This window comes from Barbus barbus (genome assembly GCF_936440315.1).
Source record: "Barbus barbus genome assembly, chromosome: 30".
Classification (NCBI taxonomy): domain Eukaryota; kingdom Metazoa; phylum Chordata; class Actinopteri; order Cypriniformes; family Cyprinidae; genus Barbus; species Barbus barbus.
This window is the reverse complement of record NC_136758.1, coordinates 20,997,152-21,017,325: the sequence shown is the minus strand read 5'-3', so window position 1 is coordinate 21,017,325 and position 20,174 is coordinate 20,997,152. Positions and strand designations below refer to the sequence as shown.

General features: G+C 35.8%; 2 protein-coding genes across 4 annotated transcripts in view; one reads left to right on the top strand and one right to left on the bottom strand.

Annotated features, from left to right (window-relative positions):
* Window positions 1-1,049: 1,049 nt before the first annotated feature.
* Window positions 1,050-19,698, bottom strand: LOC306850078 (serine/threonine-protein kinase VRK1). Of its 3 annotated transcripts, none has more exons than XM_079385513.1 (14): window positions 19,490-19,698; window positions 15,011-15,142; window positions 14,301-14,491; window positions 14,146-14,201; window positions 11,418-11,487; window positions 10,750-10,837; window positions 10,472-10,580; window positions 9,919-10,011; window positions 5,965-6,097; window positions 5,501-5,621; window positions 5,132-5,190; window positions 3,670-3,842; window positions 1,419-1,512; window positions 1,050-1,314 (listed from the first exon to the last, which is right to left on the bottom strand). In XM_079385513.1, the coding sequence occupies exons 3-14, from the start codon at window positions 14,464-14,466 to the stop codon at window positions 1,196-1,198; spliced, it is 1,281 nt and encodes a 426-aa protein (XP_079241639.1). In that variant the 5' UTR covers window positions 14,467-14,491; window positions 15,011-15,142; window positions 19,490-19,698; the 3' UTR covers window positions 1,050-1,195. The 3 variants fall into 3 exon arrangements, with proteins under 3 accessions (XP_079241639.1, XP_079241640.1, XP_079241641.1); XM_079385514.1 differs by having other exon boundaries at window positions 14,301-14,470; XM_079385515.1 differs by lacking the exon at window positions 19,490-19,698 and having other exon boundaries at window positions 14,301-14,516; window positions 15,011-15,092.
* Window positions 16,210-20,174, top strand: part of LOC306850446 (uncharacterized protein) — a gene marked incomplete at both ends in the record, with an annotated part of 37,594 nt that continues 33,629 nt past the window's right edge. Inside the window, 2 exons of the mRNA XM_079386101.1 lie at window positions 16,210-16,339; window positions 17,507-17,604. Of these exons, the coding sequence (XP_079242227.1) occupies window positions 16,210-16,339; window positions 17,507-17,604 (228 nt within the window). The remainder of the gene's footprint in view (window positions 16,340-17,506; window positions 17,605-20,174) is intronic.

Here is a 20,174-nt window from a genome sequence, read left to right as displayed (position 1 = left end):
TGTAGCCCAATTCAAAACAAATGACTGAGCATAAAAGTTTAAAATAAGTTACCAGTTTGAATCAGTCTGAAATGCTACATTTTTACAGCTCTCTTCTGATGCTGTATAATTTATGACAAAGATTGAACAGATTGATCATTTCTTCATTTGTAAGCAAAACAGACATTCTAATTGCAATATAACCAAATAAATCAGAATGTGAATAAGAATCAGATCAAAAGCAGAGCCTGTGAAAGAGAACTGAAACATGAAATGTGTTGATACAAAAAAAAATAAGAATAGAAACAAACTCAGTCATGTGTATTTGTATCTATTACAAGTGCATTTCCCCAAACTCTTGGAAAACATAACTCTGCTCTTCCAGTCACGACCCCTGTATACATGCCATATCTATTATTCATGTATTCTAACCTGTCCTCAAATTATTCCTGTCCCCTCAATGTCATATCAATTTTACCGCGATTACAAAGCAAACAATTCAAGATGACATTTGGACCTAAAAATACGCCTGCGAAGGCTGTCGGTGCGTTATCAAAACCAGCGATAAAGTTACAATGCATAACAAGTGGTGCAGCCACAACTAACTTTTAATGATAGCTCTTTGAAGCCATTTCCTAGCGGAGAACAGGAAGTTAAGAAAGACTCAAGTGAGAGCGACACAGAAAGTAGGACCCAAGTGCTAGTGTTTTGTCTCCACCTGATCAAATGGCAGCCGAGCGGAAAGGCACAGAGCCCCCTTCACCAAACGCACGTACCCGGCTCAGTGGCGTCTGCCACACGTTCGCCTGCTTCGATGCAGGTATCAAAGACCAGCTCGCCTCTCCCACAGACGTCAGAGTGCCAGCCGCACGGTGGCTTTCATAGCACAACAACAAGGAGAAAATGTGGCGGGGGAAGAGTCGGGACTCTGAGCTCCTTCAGGGATTTCCTTATCGGGGGCAAAGCAATCCCCCCTGGACCTCATCCGCATAGGCTTGATTATTCAAGGCATTACAAAGGAATGAAAATAACTCAAAACTCAAAGCCACTGTCGTTTTTTTTTTTTTTTTACCATTATTTATTATAATTTCACTGCGAGAGAGTGTGCCCAACACCCTGCTAAAGTTTAAGAAAATGAAACCACAGAGAACAAATACAGACCAGACAATTTAAAAGATACAAAAAGGAAACAACTTGAACTCGAGTGCGAAGAGGATTAAGAGTTCTTCTTAGGCCTTCCTCGGCTTTTCTTCACCGCTGGCTCAGATGAGGCCTGAGCTTCTTTCTTTGCTGGACGTTTTGCAGGACTTGCCGTCTTTTTAGCCCCATTCACATCTAAACAGGTTACACATTAAGTTTAAAATATTTAACAAACCCAAAGCTACTGATATTGATGATAAGTGAACATGTCAACCCTAAAGTCTATAAACATGACTTACCCTTCTTCTGAGGAGCTCGCCTCTTCTTTGCAGGGGCGCCTTCGGTTTCATCAGCAGACTGGCCTTTTTCCTCTGCCTTCTTACGCTTGGGAGTCTTCCAATCAAAAATAAAGACACAAACAAGGGGATAGAAAAGATGGAAGAGCAGTGGTCAATTCACTTGCCTAGAGCAACCTTGGAGGAAGTTCAAATCAAATATTAAGAAGGGACCTTTTGCTCAGTATACACATGGAAACTATTATGTGCGTTGTGAATGCTTGAGAAAATGTAATCACAATTTAACTATCCAGTAAATCCAGCAAGAACAAATAAAATAATTTGAATGCAAAAAAAGCATCCTGACCCCAAACTTTTAAACGGTAGTGTACATGTATTGCGTTTGACAAATAAAGAAATAGTTCTATTTAGCAAGGACACATATAAATTGATTAAAAATATTGTTCTTTTGAACTTTCTATTCCTCAAAGAATCCTTGTTTTAATTGCTGATCATAATAAGAATTGTTGATAAGAATGTTTCTTGAGCACCAAATCAGCATATTAGAATGATTTCTGAAGGATCATGTGACACCGAAGACTGGAGAAATGGCTGATGAAAATTCTGCGTTGTCATCACAAGAATAAATTACATTTTAAAATATATTCAAATAAAAACAGGTATTTTAAATTGGATCGCAACATTTCTGCACTGTATATAGAATACAACCATATACCACACTGTACCATATATGTAATATGTTATACATGTAAAAAAAAAAAAAAAAAAAAAGGAGAATAAAAGACATTTACTTATTCAAAAAAAAATTGAATTTGAATGGCTATGTATTTTGACACTGGAAATGACCAGTTCTGGGCAGGAAACGGATTTGAATGTTGGGAATTTTTCTTAGAATTCCAAACAATAAAGTTTGGAATAAGTTAATCTATTTGAACAATTTCATCAAATCAAAAATCCTTGTTTTTTTATCCTCAAATGAAAATTCTAGCATAGAAGCTCAAGTCCTCAATTCAAGGAAATCTTACTAACTGAACCAGGGGTTATGAAGAAGATGCACTTAACGACAGCAATCAAATTCTCCCTTTTCTTCACTCAGACTGCATAATGAATGCTCGCCCCTCTCTCGGACTTGAACTATCATCCTTACTAGCCCCCCCCCCCCCACACCCCCCTCACATTTCCCTTCCATTTTGCCAATTGCTGCCTCATGATTACCATCCAGACCCTGCTGAGCTGAACAGATTGGCTCGATAATTACATACAATAACGGCAGTGGGCAGGTAACCCTCAGCTGGCATGGGCCAGCTCCCTGGTGGCACCTTCCATATGCAAACTGCATTGTGGGAAGCGAGGAGAGTCCGTCCCCTCCCCTGTCGTAAGTGCGGCTCGCTGATTGCCGGCCTGCGCCGACTCCAAGGTTACCGTGTCAGCAAATTTGTGATACATTAGCTGGGAATAAACACAGGCACTCAGGACCTGTCTGTGGGAGGAAGAGGAGGGGCCACTGGGATAAACACCCGGGTGCTAGAGAGAACCTGAGATGCAGACAGCTTTGTTGCCAAGAGCTCTTTGTGCCGGACCCCATGAATGAAGCCACAGTCTTATCGTTTTCCCAAAGTATATGCCATCAAGGGCATCTTTGTGGGCTCGGACGGTTTGTTTTACACGAAATACACAAAAAAGAAACACCACGGCTGCAGAATTCACTTCTAAAGATCATTTAACTTGAAATCCAGGCAAAACAAATCAGTGATTAATAACCTCTTTATTCCAGAGCAGTGAGATCTCATACCACCTGACACCTTGAGGGTGTTGACTGCAATATAGGATAATAAACTAAGGACAAATGACATTCAACCATTAGAAAAGCAGAGAGAAATACTGAAAATAAATGTCTAATTCTTAACAATATAAACATCAGGACACTTTCAGGGTAAAACGAGGGCACGTCTGTGTGTCGACAGCAAAAAAGAATCCAAATAAGCTCAAGAAACGTTTGTTAAAAGCATCACACGTTAATCGTATTTGAAAATCAATGCACTCGACAGCATTTCCTACTAACCCGAGCAATTAGTCTTGGATCGTGTGTGGGCATTTTCAAATTTGAATCTGCTTTCAAAAGGTAAACAAATTATAGGATGTTGAAATGGGCTCGTTTTTAAACGGCGGGCTTCAAAAAGGGACTGTAGCAGCATTTCCAATGCGCCGTGAATGAAGGAGTACTTTTTGATGTTGTTCTGAAGGTGGCTCTCACCTTGACAGAGGGCTGACCTGCGCCATTGGTCGACACGCCGAAGTCCAGCTTTTTGTCATCGGACGCCCCTATGCTCTTCAGGCCTTGCTGCAAAATTCCTCGCAATTTTGCGTAATCTGGCTTGTCTGTGTATCCGAGAACCTTGATCTCTTGCATGAACTTCTTCATTTCCTCTAGAAATTGAAAATGACATTAAGCACAACAATTTAATTTTAATGCAGATGGATTTATTTTTCAGACTTAGCAATACAGCTGCACAATGTTAAAGACACTTCTGGGTCAATAAACAAACGAAGAGCATTTGTGTGTGATTAAGTGAAAGTTACTTGGCCCTCTGTCTCAATGTTAATCTCAAATGAACATGCAGAAGTCCGACGTTAATAAAATGCATGTGCACGTATATTTGTGCATTTAGCATTGTGCAGGAAAGACAGAACAATCCCTGTAGGGCAGTGTCTTCACAGCAAGCGCTCACACTTTAACCTTCAGGCTAAGTTTAGAGGAGAGGGGTTGACATTTGTCACTTTGTTCCTTATACTTCTCCACTCACAAACTGTTGTTTACTGTCGGCTGCTAAAATAGTCACACCAAACAGAATTAGTCGTGATGGCCGTGCTAACAGTGCCGCCTCCCATCACCTCAGTGTTGTGATGCGGCGTGTACGCACAAGACAACAGCCTGAGGAGGGATCTCGCCGTCTGCCGCGCGGCTGTCACAGGGCTTAAGAACTGCCATCACATCAGCGACTGAGCAAAGGGAGCCAATGACATCTTTGATTTTTAACCGACACAAAGAAAGAACGCCCTAAAGTTCTGCAAAAGTACAGACTGCCACACACTGACTGCAAAACTAGGCAATGCAGAGGTCGACAACGGAGAAGGGTGAAAAACAAGTTTGTTTAAAAACTTAATCTTTCATTCATGTCATTGTTTTGTAGTCGAGCAGGCAATCTGATTCTGATACAATGCGTTGTTTATTATATGCATATATACAAACATGTGGGTCCAAAAAGTCAAAGATTACATTGAAAATATAAGGTAAAAAATGAGATTCAGAATCAATTTTATTATATTATAATTATATTTAATAATTTTAGATAATATTTATAATCTTATCTGACTATTTCTATGTAAATTTGTGGCATTTATAATATTTCCTCGAATTAATGAAGCAGCAGCAGAAGCAGCATCTGTGGTCAGAGCCAGGTCCACACTCATTATCAACCGAAGAGGCCCTCGTGCTCTTGTTTGAGCTCGAAAGTGCGTCACTCCAATTACTGCTCGGCAGACAAACAAAAAGTAATACTGCAGAATTCACAGGTGCTTCTGTGGTCGCGACACGGTAAAAAAATAAATATGCTTAAACCCAATTTAGTTGTAAGAAATTTCCTATGATTTAAGACTATTAACCTACAGTATTACAAACTATATAATAACTATGAAATTGCTCAGTTTTGCCTCACCTGGTATATTTTTTGCAGGGAAACAGCTTTTCAAAAACTCATCGATATGGTCTCTACACCTGAGGAGAAGGATATTTAAACATGTATCAAACAAAATCTAAATCTTAAATGCATAATTATAATTACAATTCATTAAATCTATTCCAATATTATCTGTATAAAGAAATTTGCTGCAAGGAAATTAATGAAAAAATTTGTTATACTGCAAAGAGGTATATTAGTTATTCATTATTCATTATCCCAATAAGCTTTATCCCATGGCAAAAAAATATATATATATATGATAGGTAGATTAGAAAATAGAAAATTTCTAAAAACTTTTACTAAATTTCTAAAACCTGACATGCCACAAGTGAAGTTTAAAGTCACCTGAGCTTGGAGTCTCTGACATACAGCGGGTCCTGAAGTTTGTCCTCCCAAGGTAAACGGCCACAAAGCCACTGGATCATGCAGTAGCCCATAATTTCCAGGTCTCCTCTTCTTGAAGGTGCTGAAATGTAATATGCATATATCAGAGGCTATTTTAAAGGATAGCCCACCTTTGTAGTATTCGATGCAAAGTACCATTACATCAACATTTCAAAATTGGATTTCTCTTAATAATTTTTCTATTACAATGTGATGTTCTATATAATCAACACTTAAACGACTGCTCAGATGTGTGCTACCTGATCCTCCAGGGGTAAAAAAAATAAAAATAATAATAATAATAATAATAATAATATATATATTTTTTTTATTATTTCTTTTCTGTGTCAGCCAACAGAGACTCACCTAGGCCTAAAGTAAGAGTTTAAGAGTGACCAATAGAACTGATTGTTACAATTTCTTACCGACTCCTTTGTGCGCATCAATACTAGTGAACTCGATGGTCCCGTCATGACACCTCTTTGGGTCTTCTTTGTACTCCTTTGGAACTCCTTCTGGAGAATATCTGTAGGCCAGTCCATAATCCACTAAATATACCTGTGTAAAAAAAAAAGAAAAAAAAAAAAAAAGTAAAATGCTTATTATACAACAAAAATGTAAAGCACTGCTAAAACAATTATAGAAAAAAAAAAAGGAAAAAAAATGACTGGGAAATAAAAATTATTTTGAGATATAACACCCAATATAATAAAGTCTACCATAACTAGAAGATTACTACAAATAAATCACATTTGAAGCTGCAAACAGTCTGATTGCCAATTAGCAGTACGTGTTACTTATAAAAGAGATCTGACAATTAGCACTTTGTTTTCAAAGCAACAGGAAGCAGTTAACAGAGTTCCAAAGATACCAAAACAGACGGTGCACAAATTGCAGGTGCACCTATTACCTCCCCAAAAAGTGCAAAATTATTTGATGTGTCCAGGTAGTGTCTCAGAAATAACTGTATACGCCAATTTGCAACAGTAAAGATTAACAGCTCACCTACAGTGACAAACATCACAAACATTGAAAAAAAACCTTTGTCATGAAGTGTTCAAAGCTGGGGCTGCTTATTAGAAACCACCAGCATTAACACCCAACTAGGGGTGGGCGATATGGCAAAAATATCATATAATTTTTATTTTTTTTTAAATATCATGATACACGATTTTATCACGATTCTTTGTCATATTGTCATTTTTCTATTTTGCAAGTTGTTTGATAATTATAGCCAAACTAATTTCCCTATTATAAAGACAAAGCCTTTCAAGGTAACAAAATATAAAAAAAGAATGGTGGATATTTAGGCCAAAGTGGGTGAAGATAAAAATCTTAGTCATTATTTTATCTGTTATTAAAAAATGAGAAGAATACACATTACAAATACACATAATATACAAATAAACCAAACACCGTTTTATTTTCAGGTACAATAGGTGTATTTAGCAGGAGCATTCAAGAAATTGAATGAACAAATATAAAAATAAAACGCATACATACACACACACACACACACACACACACACATACATAGATAGATTCCAATTAAAGCAACTGTATTAAAGTGTTTCAGTCAAGAGTAGTCAGTGATTTTTCCTACTATCAATTTCTATGTGGACCAACAACTATTTGGTTAACCACATTCTTCAAAATATCTTATTTTGTGTTCAGCACAAGAAAATAAATTAATACAGGTTTGGGACAACATGTGAGTGAGTAAATAATGGCAGAAATTAAATTTTAGGGTGAACTATCCCTTTAATGACAGTCGGCAGTAGGGCTGTATACCTTGGAGAACCTGGCGATACGATACATACCTCGATACACAGGTCACGATTCGATACGTACCTCGATACAGAGCTGTCTCGATACGATTTGATACAATGTGACACGATTCGATACGATTCAATAAAAATACATGGGCCAGAGCCAATTAGTTAATGCTGAACACATTTACTCAACAAACAGAACTCTGCATTTTTCTTCAACTTATTGAAGACAAAAGTGCATTATAAAGTGCATTTTGCTTAAATATTTGCAACTTTAAGTGCTCTGATTAATTGTACACAAATTGTATTAATCTGGAAATTACCACAAGTCAACATTTAACTTTCCAAGGGTACAGTCTGAGCTCACACAAGCACAAAATCTTCTTCTTATTATTCTTAACCTCTTATTAAATCTTCTTATAATTCTTTTTTGTGACACCATGTACTGCCATAACATATTTCACTATGAAATCGCTTAAATGCTACATCTTGCTTTAACATTTTCCATGAGTTTTTTTTAAACTCGCGGGCGCCGCTGCGCCCCCTAATGGCTGGGCGGAGTATCGATACTAAGGGCTAGAATATCGATACTGCATCTTTTTTTATTATATCGGTATGTATCTAAGAATCGATATTTTGAGCACACCCCTAGTCGGCAGCATGTTTAATACTGTCCCTTTAAGAGCTTCACGCATCTAATATACAGGCACACATCCGTTTTCTCTCAGCTGTTTACTTTCATTTTAGACATAACCAACTGAGTCTATACATAAACCTTGTGCGTCTTGACAGTATCAGTGCTAAAGATAACTTAGTTAAGTAATCAGGCACGGTTTAACAGGTTTTTTTAGTGCGCGCACTTCGGGTGTACATCCTAAGAAAAAGTGCACCTCAGAACAGCAAGTGAATGAAATGTTTAACCAGTAAGTAAGGCTTTAAAGCACATGCAAATAATGTACTTTTGTACATAATTGTGGCGTAGTACAGTATATTGATACTGCGGCACCAGAACTGTAGCTGATAGAATGTGTGCTGTAACATGATACTACGATATTTTGGAGACATTATTGTCCATGATCAAAATTCGTCATATCGCACACCCCTACAATAAAAAAACAACGCACAAAAATATTATCAAGAACACAAAACTGTCCTCCCTACAGTCTTAAAATACAAAACATGCTTATTTTACAACAGAAACAAATTCATCCAAGTGGTTACAGAATGTACATCTGACTTGCTAAATAGCATGTTATAATTATTTTAGTTGTTCATTTATTAACCATTTGGATGGGCTTGTGAGTTTACTCTCTGAAAGATTTGCCAGGCTGATTTAAACAGCTAACTTATGAGTTGAAATCTTTTGGAATAATATATTAAAATAACCATTCATAGGAGTCATTCACATTCGGTTCAGAATTCAGTGTTCTAAAGTCAAAGAATGAGTCTAGCCTACTGATTTTTAAAAACAACCAAATCCCAATCAAACACACAAACATTTCAAATAGTTACCGCTTAGATAAATATTACAATATTAAAGGGGCCATATGATGCGATTTCATGTTTTCCTTTGTCTTTGGAGTGTTACAAGCAGTTCAAGCATGTATAAGAATAAAAAAATTCATGTCTCAAACCCAAAGAGATATTCCTTCTAAAAGTTAAGACTCATCCACGCCTTCCTAAAATGCCTCATTCAAACACGTCCCCACATTGTGTTGGAAGATTTGCAGAACACCGCCCAAATGTAAAAGAAAGAAGCTGTAACTTATATTCTCGCTACAGTATTGTTGTCGCCACTGCCATGTCGTGAAAACGCTGTGTGTTTCCAAATATGGTAAGTGGCATAACATTTCCGTCACACGCTTGAGGTATTCGGCCAATCACTACACACTGGATAGCTGGCCAATCAGAGCACACCGCGCTTTTCAGAACGATGAGCTTTGTAAAAATCAGAGTCGTCGGGGCAGAGAGTTTTTTTAACCTTAAACCGCTTAAACACATTGCATTACACCAAATACACAAAATAATGTTCTTTTTAGCAACATCATATGACCCCTTTAAGTATTTCTGTAATTTAGTCAACACAGTGCATTTTACACACATTTACAAAACACAGACCTGCATGTATTCAGAGGCAAAAAGAACACCCGTGCAATTTCAAAAGGATGCTCAGAGTCACCAAGTAAGCAGCGACTAATCCCAAGAGGCCGAGTTTTAAATTGTGACTTTAAAAATAGCAGCTTAATAATACACCACTGATACATTATTAATCTTCAAATTAAATATTTGCCCCTGCCCAGCCCCCAAACCTTATTTTCTAGAGACAGCTTCAATACTGTCTCTAATCTTTGCAGTTTATGAGCCGCATTAAAGGCTTAAATTGTTTTGCTTTTTTTCTCCACCCAAATCTCATTAACAGATGGAAAAAAAAAATAATAAGACAAGTAGTTTCTTACATTGCAAATCACTGGTACTCTAATTAAAAGAAGCAGGAGCTCTGTATAGTCCTGCAGTCTACACACACTGCCTTCTACGTTTCTACAGTTATAGAGCCGTACAGCCATGGCAACAGAGATCTGTTAAACATGTGGAAGGCTTGAAACAAACCTGATTGGGGTTGGTGTAGGACAGAAGGAGGTTGGAGGCTTTGATGTCTGCATGCACATATTCATGGTCATGGATGTACTCCAGAATGTCAAGCTAGAGAGATGAAAGATGTGTCAGAATATGAGATTTTATAATAATACAGGAATATAAGATTTTCTTCCACTGCCTGCAATGCCACAACAGTCAACGGAAAAAAATAGTGCATGTGTAAAAGGTCTTCATTTAAATTTTTTAGCTATAAAATTTATTTATATGTTGAATAATTATTAGCATTTTATTCTAAATAAGAGTGGCCTCCCGCATTGCTCACATTATTTTTAGTAAGCCCATCTATTATAAGACATTTTGGTTGTGAATTAAATTAATTTTAGGTGACATATGTATGTGAAGTGCCCATTTCTACAATGACATTTGTAACAATTATTTGCTTTGTCAAAGTGAAGTGCAAAACTACTGTCACAGCAGTCAGCTTAAAAAAAAAACAAAAACAAAAAAAACATAACTTCCATTTTCACAGTTTGATACTTTTAAAATACTTATAGGAGAAACCTACAAGTCTGAGTCCCAGCTGAAGAACAAGCTTCCTTGGAAATTTCTTTTCATTTCCCTCAAACTTCTTCTGTAGATCTGTTCCAAATCGATCCATGACCATAAATCTGTACCTGTCATAAAGATTTAGGTGAAATCATCTTACTTTAAATGTCCTTGTTACATGTTCAAAACATCAAAGATAAAAAACTTTTGTAACTTCCTACAGAAATCATTTAAGATGTCATGTTATTTATCATGTAATACTTTAGAAAACAATGTTGTTGTTTTTTCTCCTCATACCTCTTACCACCTTTCTCATGAAAACCAGAACCCCAATATTTTGGAACTCCCAAATAGTCAATTTTCCTTGACTTCATCCAAGCCCCAACTGAATAAACATAAAACATTGCATCACAAACAGGATTCACAACATATTAATTATTCCACTTCAAACTGAAATCAAGAAACACTACAGTGTTCTAAATCAGTTCTAAAATGACTAAGTGAGATCATCACAATAACGTTAAATGCAATCAAATGATCAATTTATAAATTAAGTGGGTAAATCGTTCAAAACTTTTATTCTTTAAACTTGTTGATGCTCAAAGTAATATAAGAGTATTCCTCAGGGACCAAACTGCAAGTGTGCCGCAAGGTAATTTGCTGGTGGGACAAATATTTACCAACATTACAATATTCCAATGAATAAAGCATGAGCATCCCTTAGTAATATAGCAGTTAATTGTCAAGGGAGACTGACATTTGGATTGTTATTAAATAAAGCGCAATGCTGTGGCCTTGGGGCAGCCATAAGAGCCACCAAAGACAGAGAGTTGTGCTTTGTCTATCTCCATAAGGCCCTCAATGGTGAGCTCAGAACTTTCTTTAATTAAAAGTATTGCTCTTCGACTTTTTTCAATCTGGCTCATCATGCATATGAGGGTGTGTTTGCAGTCACAAGGGCATACTTAGATCGGGTTTGGCAGCTCGCATGTAGAACTTCAGTTCAGAGAAGAGAGGGCCGTTGTCACTGGGCTCCTGCAAGACACAGTAAAAAATAATCACCAAAAATAACTGACATTTAGAATAAATATAAAAACATGAACCTACATGCATTTTAAAAAAACATGCAGAGGGAAAGTATGGTACGTCAAATAGTGTTGTCAAAAATATTGATATTTCGATAAATATCGATACTGAAATATCTGAACGGTACCAATATTAATTTCCCGAAGTATCGATACACCGATACTAGGCGAGCTGTCACTTTCACTTCTCTCCAAAGGCGCGTGGACAAGCACCACACGTGACCGCACTGGTCTCCTTCGCTCTGGTTTAATAGCAAAAGTGAAGTGAATAGAAAGATGACTGCTCTGGTTGTTAAAGAACACAGCAGGAGCGCTATCTGTAGGGATCTATGATCTCCGCGATGCAGAGAACGCGCACGGAATCCAGTCATAAAAACGGAATTTACAGTTTAACGTGGAATGTCACGGAATTTGTCAAAGTTTGGATGAATTAATCAAAAGTAGGTCATTACACAAATCAAATCGCGATATGGACTAGTATCTGTAAATATTAAGCTGCAAAAGTTGATTTAAATATGAATCCTGCATGTTCTGCGCGTCTCTGTGTGAATGTGCGGTTTTGTTTACTAATGTGGCGCTCGCAGAGATTTGAGGACATAAATACATCAACAATATCTCCAGAACTGATCTGAAAGGCACTTTACGAGCATTTTACCATTTAATTTGAGTAAAACTAGCGTCATATCATACACACACACAGAACTTTAGAAGTATTCACGGCAACCCGTCAAAATAAAAGTTCGGTTTAACTCAGCCTATTAAAGACCGTGTGCCAGAAATAGGCTATATTACTATTATTTAGTAGAATGTACATAATACTACTACTTCTGCATAATAATACTACTACTGCTGCTTTCCTGTAGCTCAAATAGTAGAGCATGGCGCTAGCAATGCCAAGGTCATGGGTTCGATTCCCAGGGAAAGCAAGAGCTGATCAAATGTAAAAACTGTAACTTGAATGCAATGTAAGTCGCTTTGGATAAAAGCGTCTGCTAAATGCATAAATGTAAATGTAAATGTACTTACTACTACTGTTAATTTTTTTTAAAGAAATAATCACAAAATATTTTAATTTTAATAGTAAATCCCCTTCATTTGCCAAAAAAGTAAAGTTTAATTTTCATTCATTCAAATATAAATTAATTAAAATTGTTTTATGCCTTCATCTGATATCCAGTAAAATTTAAATACACAACACAGAATTTCTGAGGGGGAAAACACATTTCATAAGGCTACTGTAAGAATAAATAAAAATTGTTTGTATGCATTCAAATAATAGACATGCTAAAACACAGAATTTGGTAACAATAAAACATAAGGTGAGAAAAAAACAAAACATTTCATACGGCCCTAAACATGTCATTTTTGTTACACTTTTAATAAATTAAATGTTAAATTGTATAATTTTCATGATTTTAATGAATTAGACATGCTTTTAGATTAATAGCATTTAATTTGACCATTAAAAAAAAAGAGTCCAGAAAAATTCAAACGGAAAAAAACCGGAATCCAGAAAAATTAAAATGGAAAAAATTTAATGTAGAAAAAAATAAAACAGAATTTGGGGAAAAATAAAACGGATTTCATAGGGCCCTATACCTGGAAATATTTTGGTTATGAAGCAAATGAGAATATCAACAAATAGAACTTTGGATTTTAATTAGTACATGTATTAGTAAACGTTAGTTTCAATTAACATTTAACTAAGATTAATAAAAGATTAATAAATAAATCAACAAATGCAGTACCTCAAGACATTTTTTTGTTCATGTAAAATATACCGCATGTTCTCGACTTGTTACATTTATCTTTAAATAAAAAAAAAATACCCCCTTAATATTGTGGCAGTTTTTTTCTCCGTGGTATCGAAAATGGTATTGAATATTGATATTTTTCAAGGTATCGTATCGAAGTTAGAAATTCCACTATCGTGACAACACTAACGTCAAATACAGCTACACTGCGCATCCATTTAAATTAACTGAAAAATTCAATTCTAATAATATTATAATAAATTATAGTAACGCCGCATTTTATTGTCAGTAATGGTAATGGCGTTGTAACGGGGGAAACAGTACTAATTCATCTGATTACTTGTTACTGAAAAAAATAACGCCTTTTATTTATAACGCAATTATTCCCATCACTGATTATAGCACTTCCATGCAATGCCATTTTACCAAAGAACTATTTATTAGCAATTATTTTATTTTATTTGCTTGTAAAATGTAAACATGTGTTTACATTCCCATGCAAAGGTTGCTAGGACATTGCTGGATGGTTACTTACTAGCCCAATTCTCTATGATATTATGGTCTTCAATGCAAGTCATACTCTTTTACCCACGTTCTTATGTATCAGGTAATAATGATAAGTCTTATTGCTTTGTTTACTTAAGATAATATTAAAAGTGATTTTAATTGTTGTTTCAAATAATTCCTCTAAATTCATTAAAAAAAAATGTTTACATTTATTTATTGTTCTAGTTAAGGTCACAGAAATGCCTTTCATTGATTGACATCACATTGCTGACCACCTAAACATCACAGGCATTCAAAAAGTTCAAGATCTAGACATATATTTGCCGAAAACAACAAAAGTCCCTTACCACTTTAATGACATAAGATGCATCAGCGCCAACAGATCCTGAAGAGTCTTCATTTGCTAAAAGATGCATGACAAATTCACATTTGAGCAACTGATAAATAAAACAAAATAAAGCATTAGAACTTCACAGTTTTCGACAGCGTTTTTGAATCTTACCAAGATACAGCAGGCCAAATCCTCCCTGCCCCACGGCTGATCCAAGCTTCCATTTTTTCTTTGCATTATCCGTCAGAACTTCCCCGGGTGGGAATTCTTCAGCCAGTTTCCTCTTGGCTGGAGCTCTCGCTTTCTTCGCCCCATCTGCCTTGGACTTTGGTGGCATTTTACTGAATAATAAAAAATTTCCTCTATCAAACAAGAGAAACATTAATACTAGGGTGTGTCATACAAGTAATTAAAACTGTCATGTCATGTTTGGGCTATATTTCCTTATATATTTCAACATCACAGATGTATTAGCACTTAAGCACTACAACTGATGACAAGCTCAGGGATAACATTTGTGATATGGATACAGTTTCAATTTGCAGTCCTGCAAATTATGCTTTTTGTTTCGCTTTTACAACATCGACACTAAGAGCTGTGGTTTCAGTATGTTTATGTGATACAAGTTTTTAAAAGTGATAAAACATTCGGTTAATGTCACACTTAATCAATGAGAGTAGCATTGGGTTGTTGATACTGTGTTGGGGGTAACTTAAACTGTAAAATGCCGCTTAACTATTTCAACTTGCTATGCTAGCACGGTTAGCTGCCTTATTATGGCTATTTATCACAACAGAGCTGATTATTTTTCCTCATAATCCGCTATTGACTGCATAGGAACATTAAGCTTAATAAAAGCAGAACGAGAATATTCTACTAACCTTTCCGTGGGTAAGTGACAGGTTGTAACAGCTCTTCCTCTCAAAAGTTCCCGCACAACTACGCATCAGTGTGAGGCTCGTCGAACGCGATTGGTTAGAAACAAGGTTGCGTGGTTCCTGGTTTTGCAATGCCTGATGGGACATGTAGTTTTTAATGCCTGTTTTTTTTTCCTCACAAACAATTACAATGGTTTTGTTATCATAATAAAAAGATACATTTGAAAAAAATTCCACAAAAGAGAATTTATAAACATTACACTAATAAATGTGTCTCTTCTTTCTTTCTGACTGTATTATATTGTCTTAGGTTAAACTACATTTTCAGAGGTGGTGGAACCCAGGAAGTAAAAATAAATATACATTTGAAATTATTTATCCAAATTTTTTTATAATATTACTAGGGGGTAGTGAAGATACAAAAAAGTCTACTTCTAGATACATAGTTTATACATTATAATTTATATTTTTAGGTGCATATATTATATTTATAGTGTAAATTTACAGCTTGACATTGTCTCTCATAAACAGTAGCCTATTAAAAAAAATAATAATAATAATATATATATTGTTAAAAACATTAATGGACATTATACATTCATTTTAATCATTAAACATGATGCAATGTAGTGCAAAATTTTAAATATAGATAAAATACCTGTAAACAATCAATATGGACAAATTCTTCATATTAAGTAGCCTACACAATACACTGTGCCCTATTTTTACAAAGTTTTCAGAGTACTGTTATACATTTAATGTGAGGTATTTACAACAGTAAGTAGCCCTCAAAAATAGTTTAGGCTCTGTGTCCCCATGTGCATATTTGATGTTGACTTATATAGAGCTGTACTAGCGTTGAGAGGCACATAGTTTATGAATAATTGACTATGTGGTATCCTGTAACTGTTTTGTAGAAGTGCTATGCTGCGAGTGTATCCATTTGCCTAGTGACTATAGCTACAGAATAACAACACAACACAAGAAGCAGATTTTGGAGGACGTTTCATGGTTTGTTTTCTGCAGCAATGTGGGACAGATAATGTGTCCAGAGATCTTATTATATATGAAGGATTTTATAGTTCAGAGGACTGACGTCTGAGCTAATGGGATGTCTGACATAGAAGAACATCACATCAGAGCTACATACTGATGAAAATTTTGGTTAATCAACTTTGTAGGACATTGCTCATAGCAGAAGAATGACAGGGCACTCAGAGGAAGAAGCAATGTCTCAGTTTGTGAAGGAGGGCAGAGAAAAACGTGTATCATTTCCCCCAGATGAGCAGATGGTGTCTGACTTTGTGGAGAGAAGGGCTGAACTTCAAGAGGGTGAGATGGTGTTGATGTTATGCAGACAGCCTCTTCAGATCAGCTGTGCTTGTGTTTATTCATGTAACATCATTTGTCAAAAAAGCAAAAGCAACATTGGTTATTGTGTGAGACATGGTCAGTTTGGGGTCTGTAGGATTTTTTATGTTTCTGAAAGAAATCCCTTACGCTCACCAATCCTGAATTTATTTGGTTAAAATACATTAAAAATAATATTATGAAATTATTAAAAGTAATATTGTGAAATTATTACAAATTTTTAAAATAACTGTTTTCCATGTTGATATATTTAAAAATGTAATTGATTTTAAATGTAATTTACGTGATGGCAAAAGCTGAATTTTCAGCATCTATTAGTCATGACAGTCAAATGATCCTTAAAATATAATTCTAATATGCTGATTAGAGCATAACATTTAATTAATGTTGATATATATATATATATATATATATATATATATATATATACAGTATATATATATATATAGGCACACACACACACACACACAAAGTTCTGGCATGCGCAGTCCGATAGATCTAACTCCATATGACATAATGACATCATTATCATGGCACATCCGATTGGTTCTCTCTTGTATAGGTAGCCAATGAGCTCGCTGCTCAACATTCAAATATCTGGCAGTGTTTGCTGTAGCAGTAGCAGCGCACTTCAGAAGCCCTCCACCTTCCCCAGCTCCACCTGTATAGATCTGCTACAGGGGGATCATGTATGCTATGGGGGTTATTCATGTTATATGTACAGCAGCAATATTCCTTACATATATATATATATATATATATATATATATTAATTTTTTTCCAATAATTTACTGACTTTACTGTGAATTTTGAGCAATTAAATGCATCCTTGATTAAGAAAAGTATTAATTTCTTTTTTAATGACTCTGAAATATTTTCTTTTTTAAATGAACATTATGTACTTACATTTTTTTTATCATAATGATTATAAAGTAAAGAACATACAACAACAAAAATATTTTAATGTAAATACAATCAAATATTTATTTCCTTCATATATGTCAGGGAGCTAATTTATTCCTATCTTTCTTTCTTTTTTGATAATATATATGATATAATATAAATCAACAAGTATGAATATTCTTAATGTGGCTCTAATATACGGGTTTTACATTTGTTCTTTTTTAGCTGACAGTCTCAATCTGACAGATATAATTCTGGCCTACAAGCAGAGCTGTGAAAAGCACCACGTGAAACCAAACTCAAAGGCTCTTGATCAATTAAAGGTACAGTGGAGTAGCGTGCATTAATTCACACAGCACCTCTCACACTTTGATTTCTTGCTAATATTAGGTTATTTGTGCAGAAGATTTGGTTTGAAATAGCTAGGTGTAATGAACATTATTTGGTGAAAATAACTTTGAAATTAAAGAAAGAAAGAGGATGAAAAGAAAAATAAACACATTTTAATCCCTCTTAGGGAGCAGGTTAATTAGCCAACCACGTTTTATTGAACTAAAAAAGCAAGACAATAACAAACAGGTAAATGAAAGGAAATGAGAAGCACACACACAAATACACACACTCACACGTGAGCATGCATGCATAATTCAAGCTCTGCACTTATTTTACTTTGACCAGCAACGTTAAGAGCATCGGTTTCTCCTCTGCATAAATTTACGATTAGATCAAGGAGAATTATTTGTGGAAAATTAGGACTTAGCAGTGCTTACATTAAACACACTCTCTGCATTATTTCCACGCCGCTAATGAACCCCATTGCATTCGAAAGGAATGTAGGTGGTCCCCCTTAAAGGGTGAAATATGTCTGGTTAAGCAGAAGCTAAAAGGAAGGATATTTAGTTGAGGACTGCTTGTGAATTTCTAATAGGAGAATGCTAAATGAAATGTGCTGCTTAAAGAGCATATTTATCAAATTAGGTGTTTTTTTATTTTTTTTTTCAGGCAGGATGGTCCCTAGAGGATGACTGCTGAAAACTATTTAAAGCTTTTATTGCACCCGTGGGCTTTCGCTTTTCTTTGATTTTTTTTTTTTTTTAAGTGAGTAAAACAGCATTGCTTTTGGTTACATCTTCACACAAGTGGTAAACAAACAAAAGGCCTGTATGAAGGCCCCCAGGCCCCCTTAGTTCAACAATGGCTAAATGCTTAAAGCAATAGCTCACCCCAAAATAATAACAATAATTAAAAAAAAAAATGCTGAAAATTTACTACCAATATGTAGATGAGTTTGTTTCTTCATCACAACAGATTTGGAGAAATTTAGCATTACATCACTTGCTCATGTATCCTGTGCAGTGAATGGGTGCCGTCAGAATGAGAGTCCAAATAGCTGATAAAAACATCATAATTATTCACATCTCTGGTCCGTTGCTTCCGGCTAAAATACGTCCTTGATTCATAGTATTGTTTTCTTCAGTGAAAAAGTCGGCTTGTCTGAATCAGGAGAGAAATATGCACAGAACAAGCACTGTTTACAAGGGAAAACAGTCCAAAACATTTTGATTTGAAAGGACAACAGGGGATGAACTTTTCACAGAAAGAAGCAACACTGGGTAATTATGGACTGGCTATTTTAGCCACAAACACTGGTTTATAAAATTAAAATGCATTGATAATGGATTTGTTTCTTTCAAACATGCAGCATTTTAACTTTTTAAGACATTGAGCGATGACTGGAGTCGTATGGGTTACTTGTGGATTATTGTGATTTTTTTATCAGCTGTTTGGACTCTCATTCTGACGGCACCCATTCACTGCAGAGCATCCATTGGAGAGCAAGTGATGTCTTGCTAAATTTCTCCAAATCTGTTTTGACAAAGAAACAAACACATCTTGGAGGGCCTGAAGGTGAGTACATTTTCAGCAAATTTTTACTTTTGGGTGAACTATTCCTTTTAAAGTTTTATTATTGTTTTCATTCTCATTATTCTTTGTTTAGCGTTTTACGCTCGGCCTAGAAGTTTCTTGTTCAAAGCTTTCCGTGTCCACTTCGTCTCAGAACACACAGAAACTTCTTGATATGAGTTACTATCCCAGGGGCTTGTAAATGAGTAACGTTTGTTGAAGTGTCACCGCCACTGAAGTGCAAATCCTATCGGAGGTGGTGGCAATTGTAGAATCAGAAAATAACAAAGAGAAAAGACTTACAGAAGCACCCCATACAATATGTGTGCTCGCCTCAGAAGCCGAGGAAGCATCATCAAACGATTCAGCATTTCACATCTCCCTGCAGGATAAGGCGTAGATTTTGTGAGAAGTTGGTATTTCAGACTGAACCGTCCTCCCATTAGGGCGAATGCAGCGCTGCAGAGCTCCCCAAAAACATCCTTGCTCCCAGCCTGACTCTGTCGAACTGCTTAGCTGTGAGCGCTGAACATTCATCAGAAAGCTACAGAGTGTCTGAAGTGAAATAACTGTCCTCCCCCCCAATACGGAGTGGAATTTCACAATCTCTCACATCTAAACACCGTCAAGTATAAATAACTTTCCCACTTTTAATCTTTAATGTCCACCGCACCCTCTAGACTGTGAGGATTTGCAATGATTTCTTTCTGTACTGCATGAAATAGGCATGTTTATTTCCTTCCCAGCCGTCTGGAGATGCAACGCTGCAGTCACCATCCATGTAGCCAATCATGTTGTTTTTTAGGCTAGTTATTTGTCATTTTCTATGACAAGCACCAAATTGTTCTATTAAATCTCTTTTTTTTTCCCCAGCTCTGGTGCTGATGAAGAGGCAGGGAGACAGCGTACCAATTTTAAAACTAAAAAAAATTGTGTACATTTTCATTTTGTTAATGATAAATTAAGTTATTAATTTTGTCTATGCTCT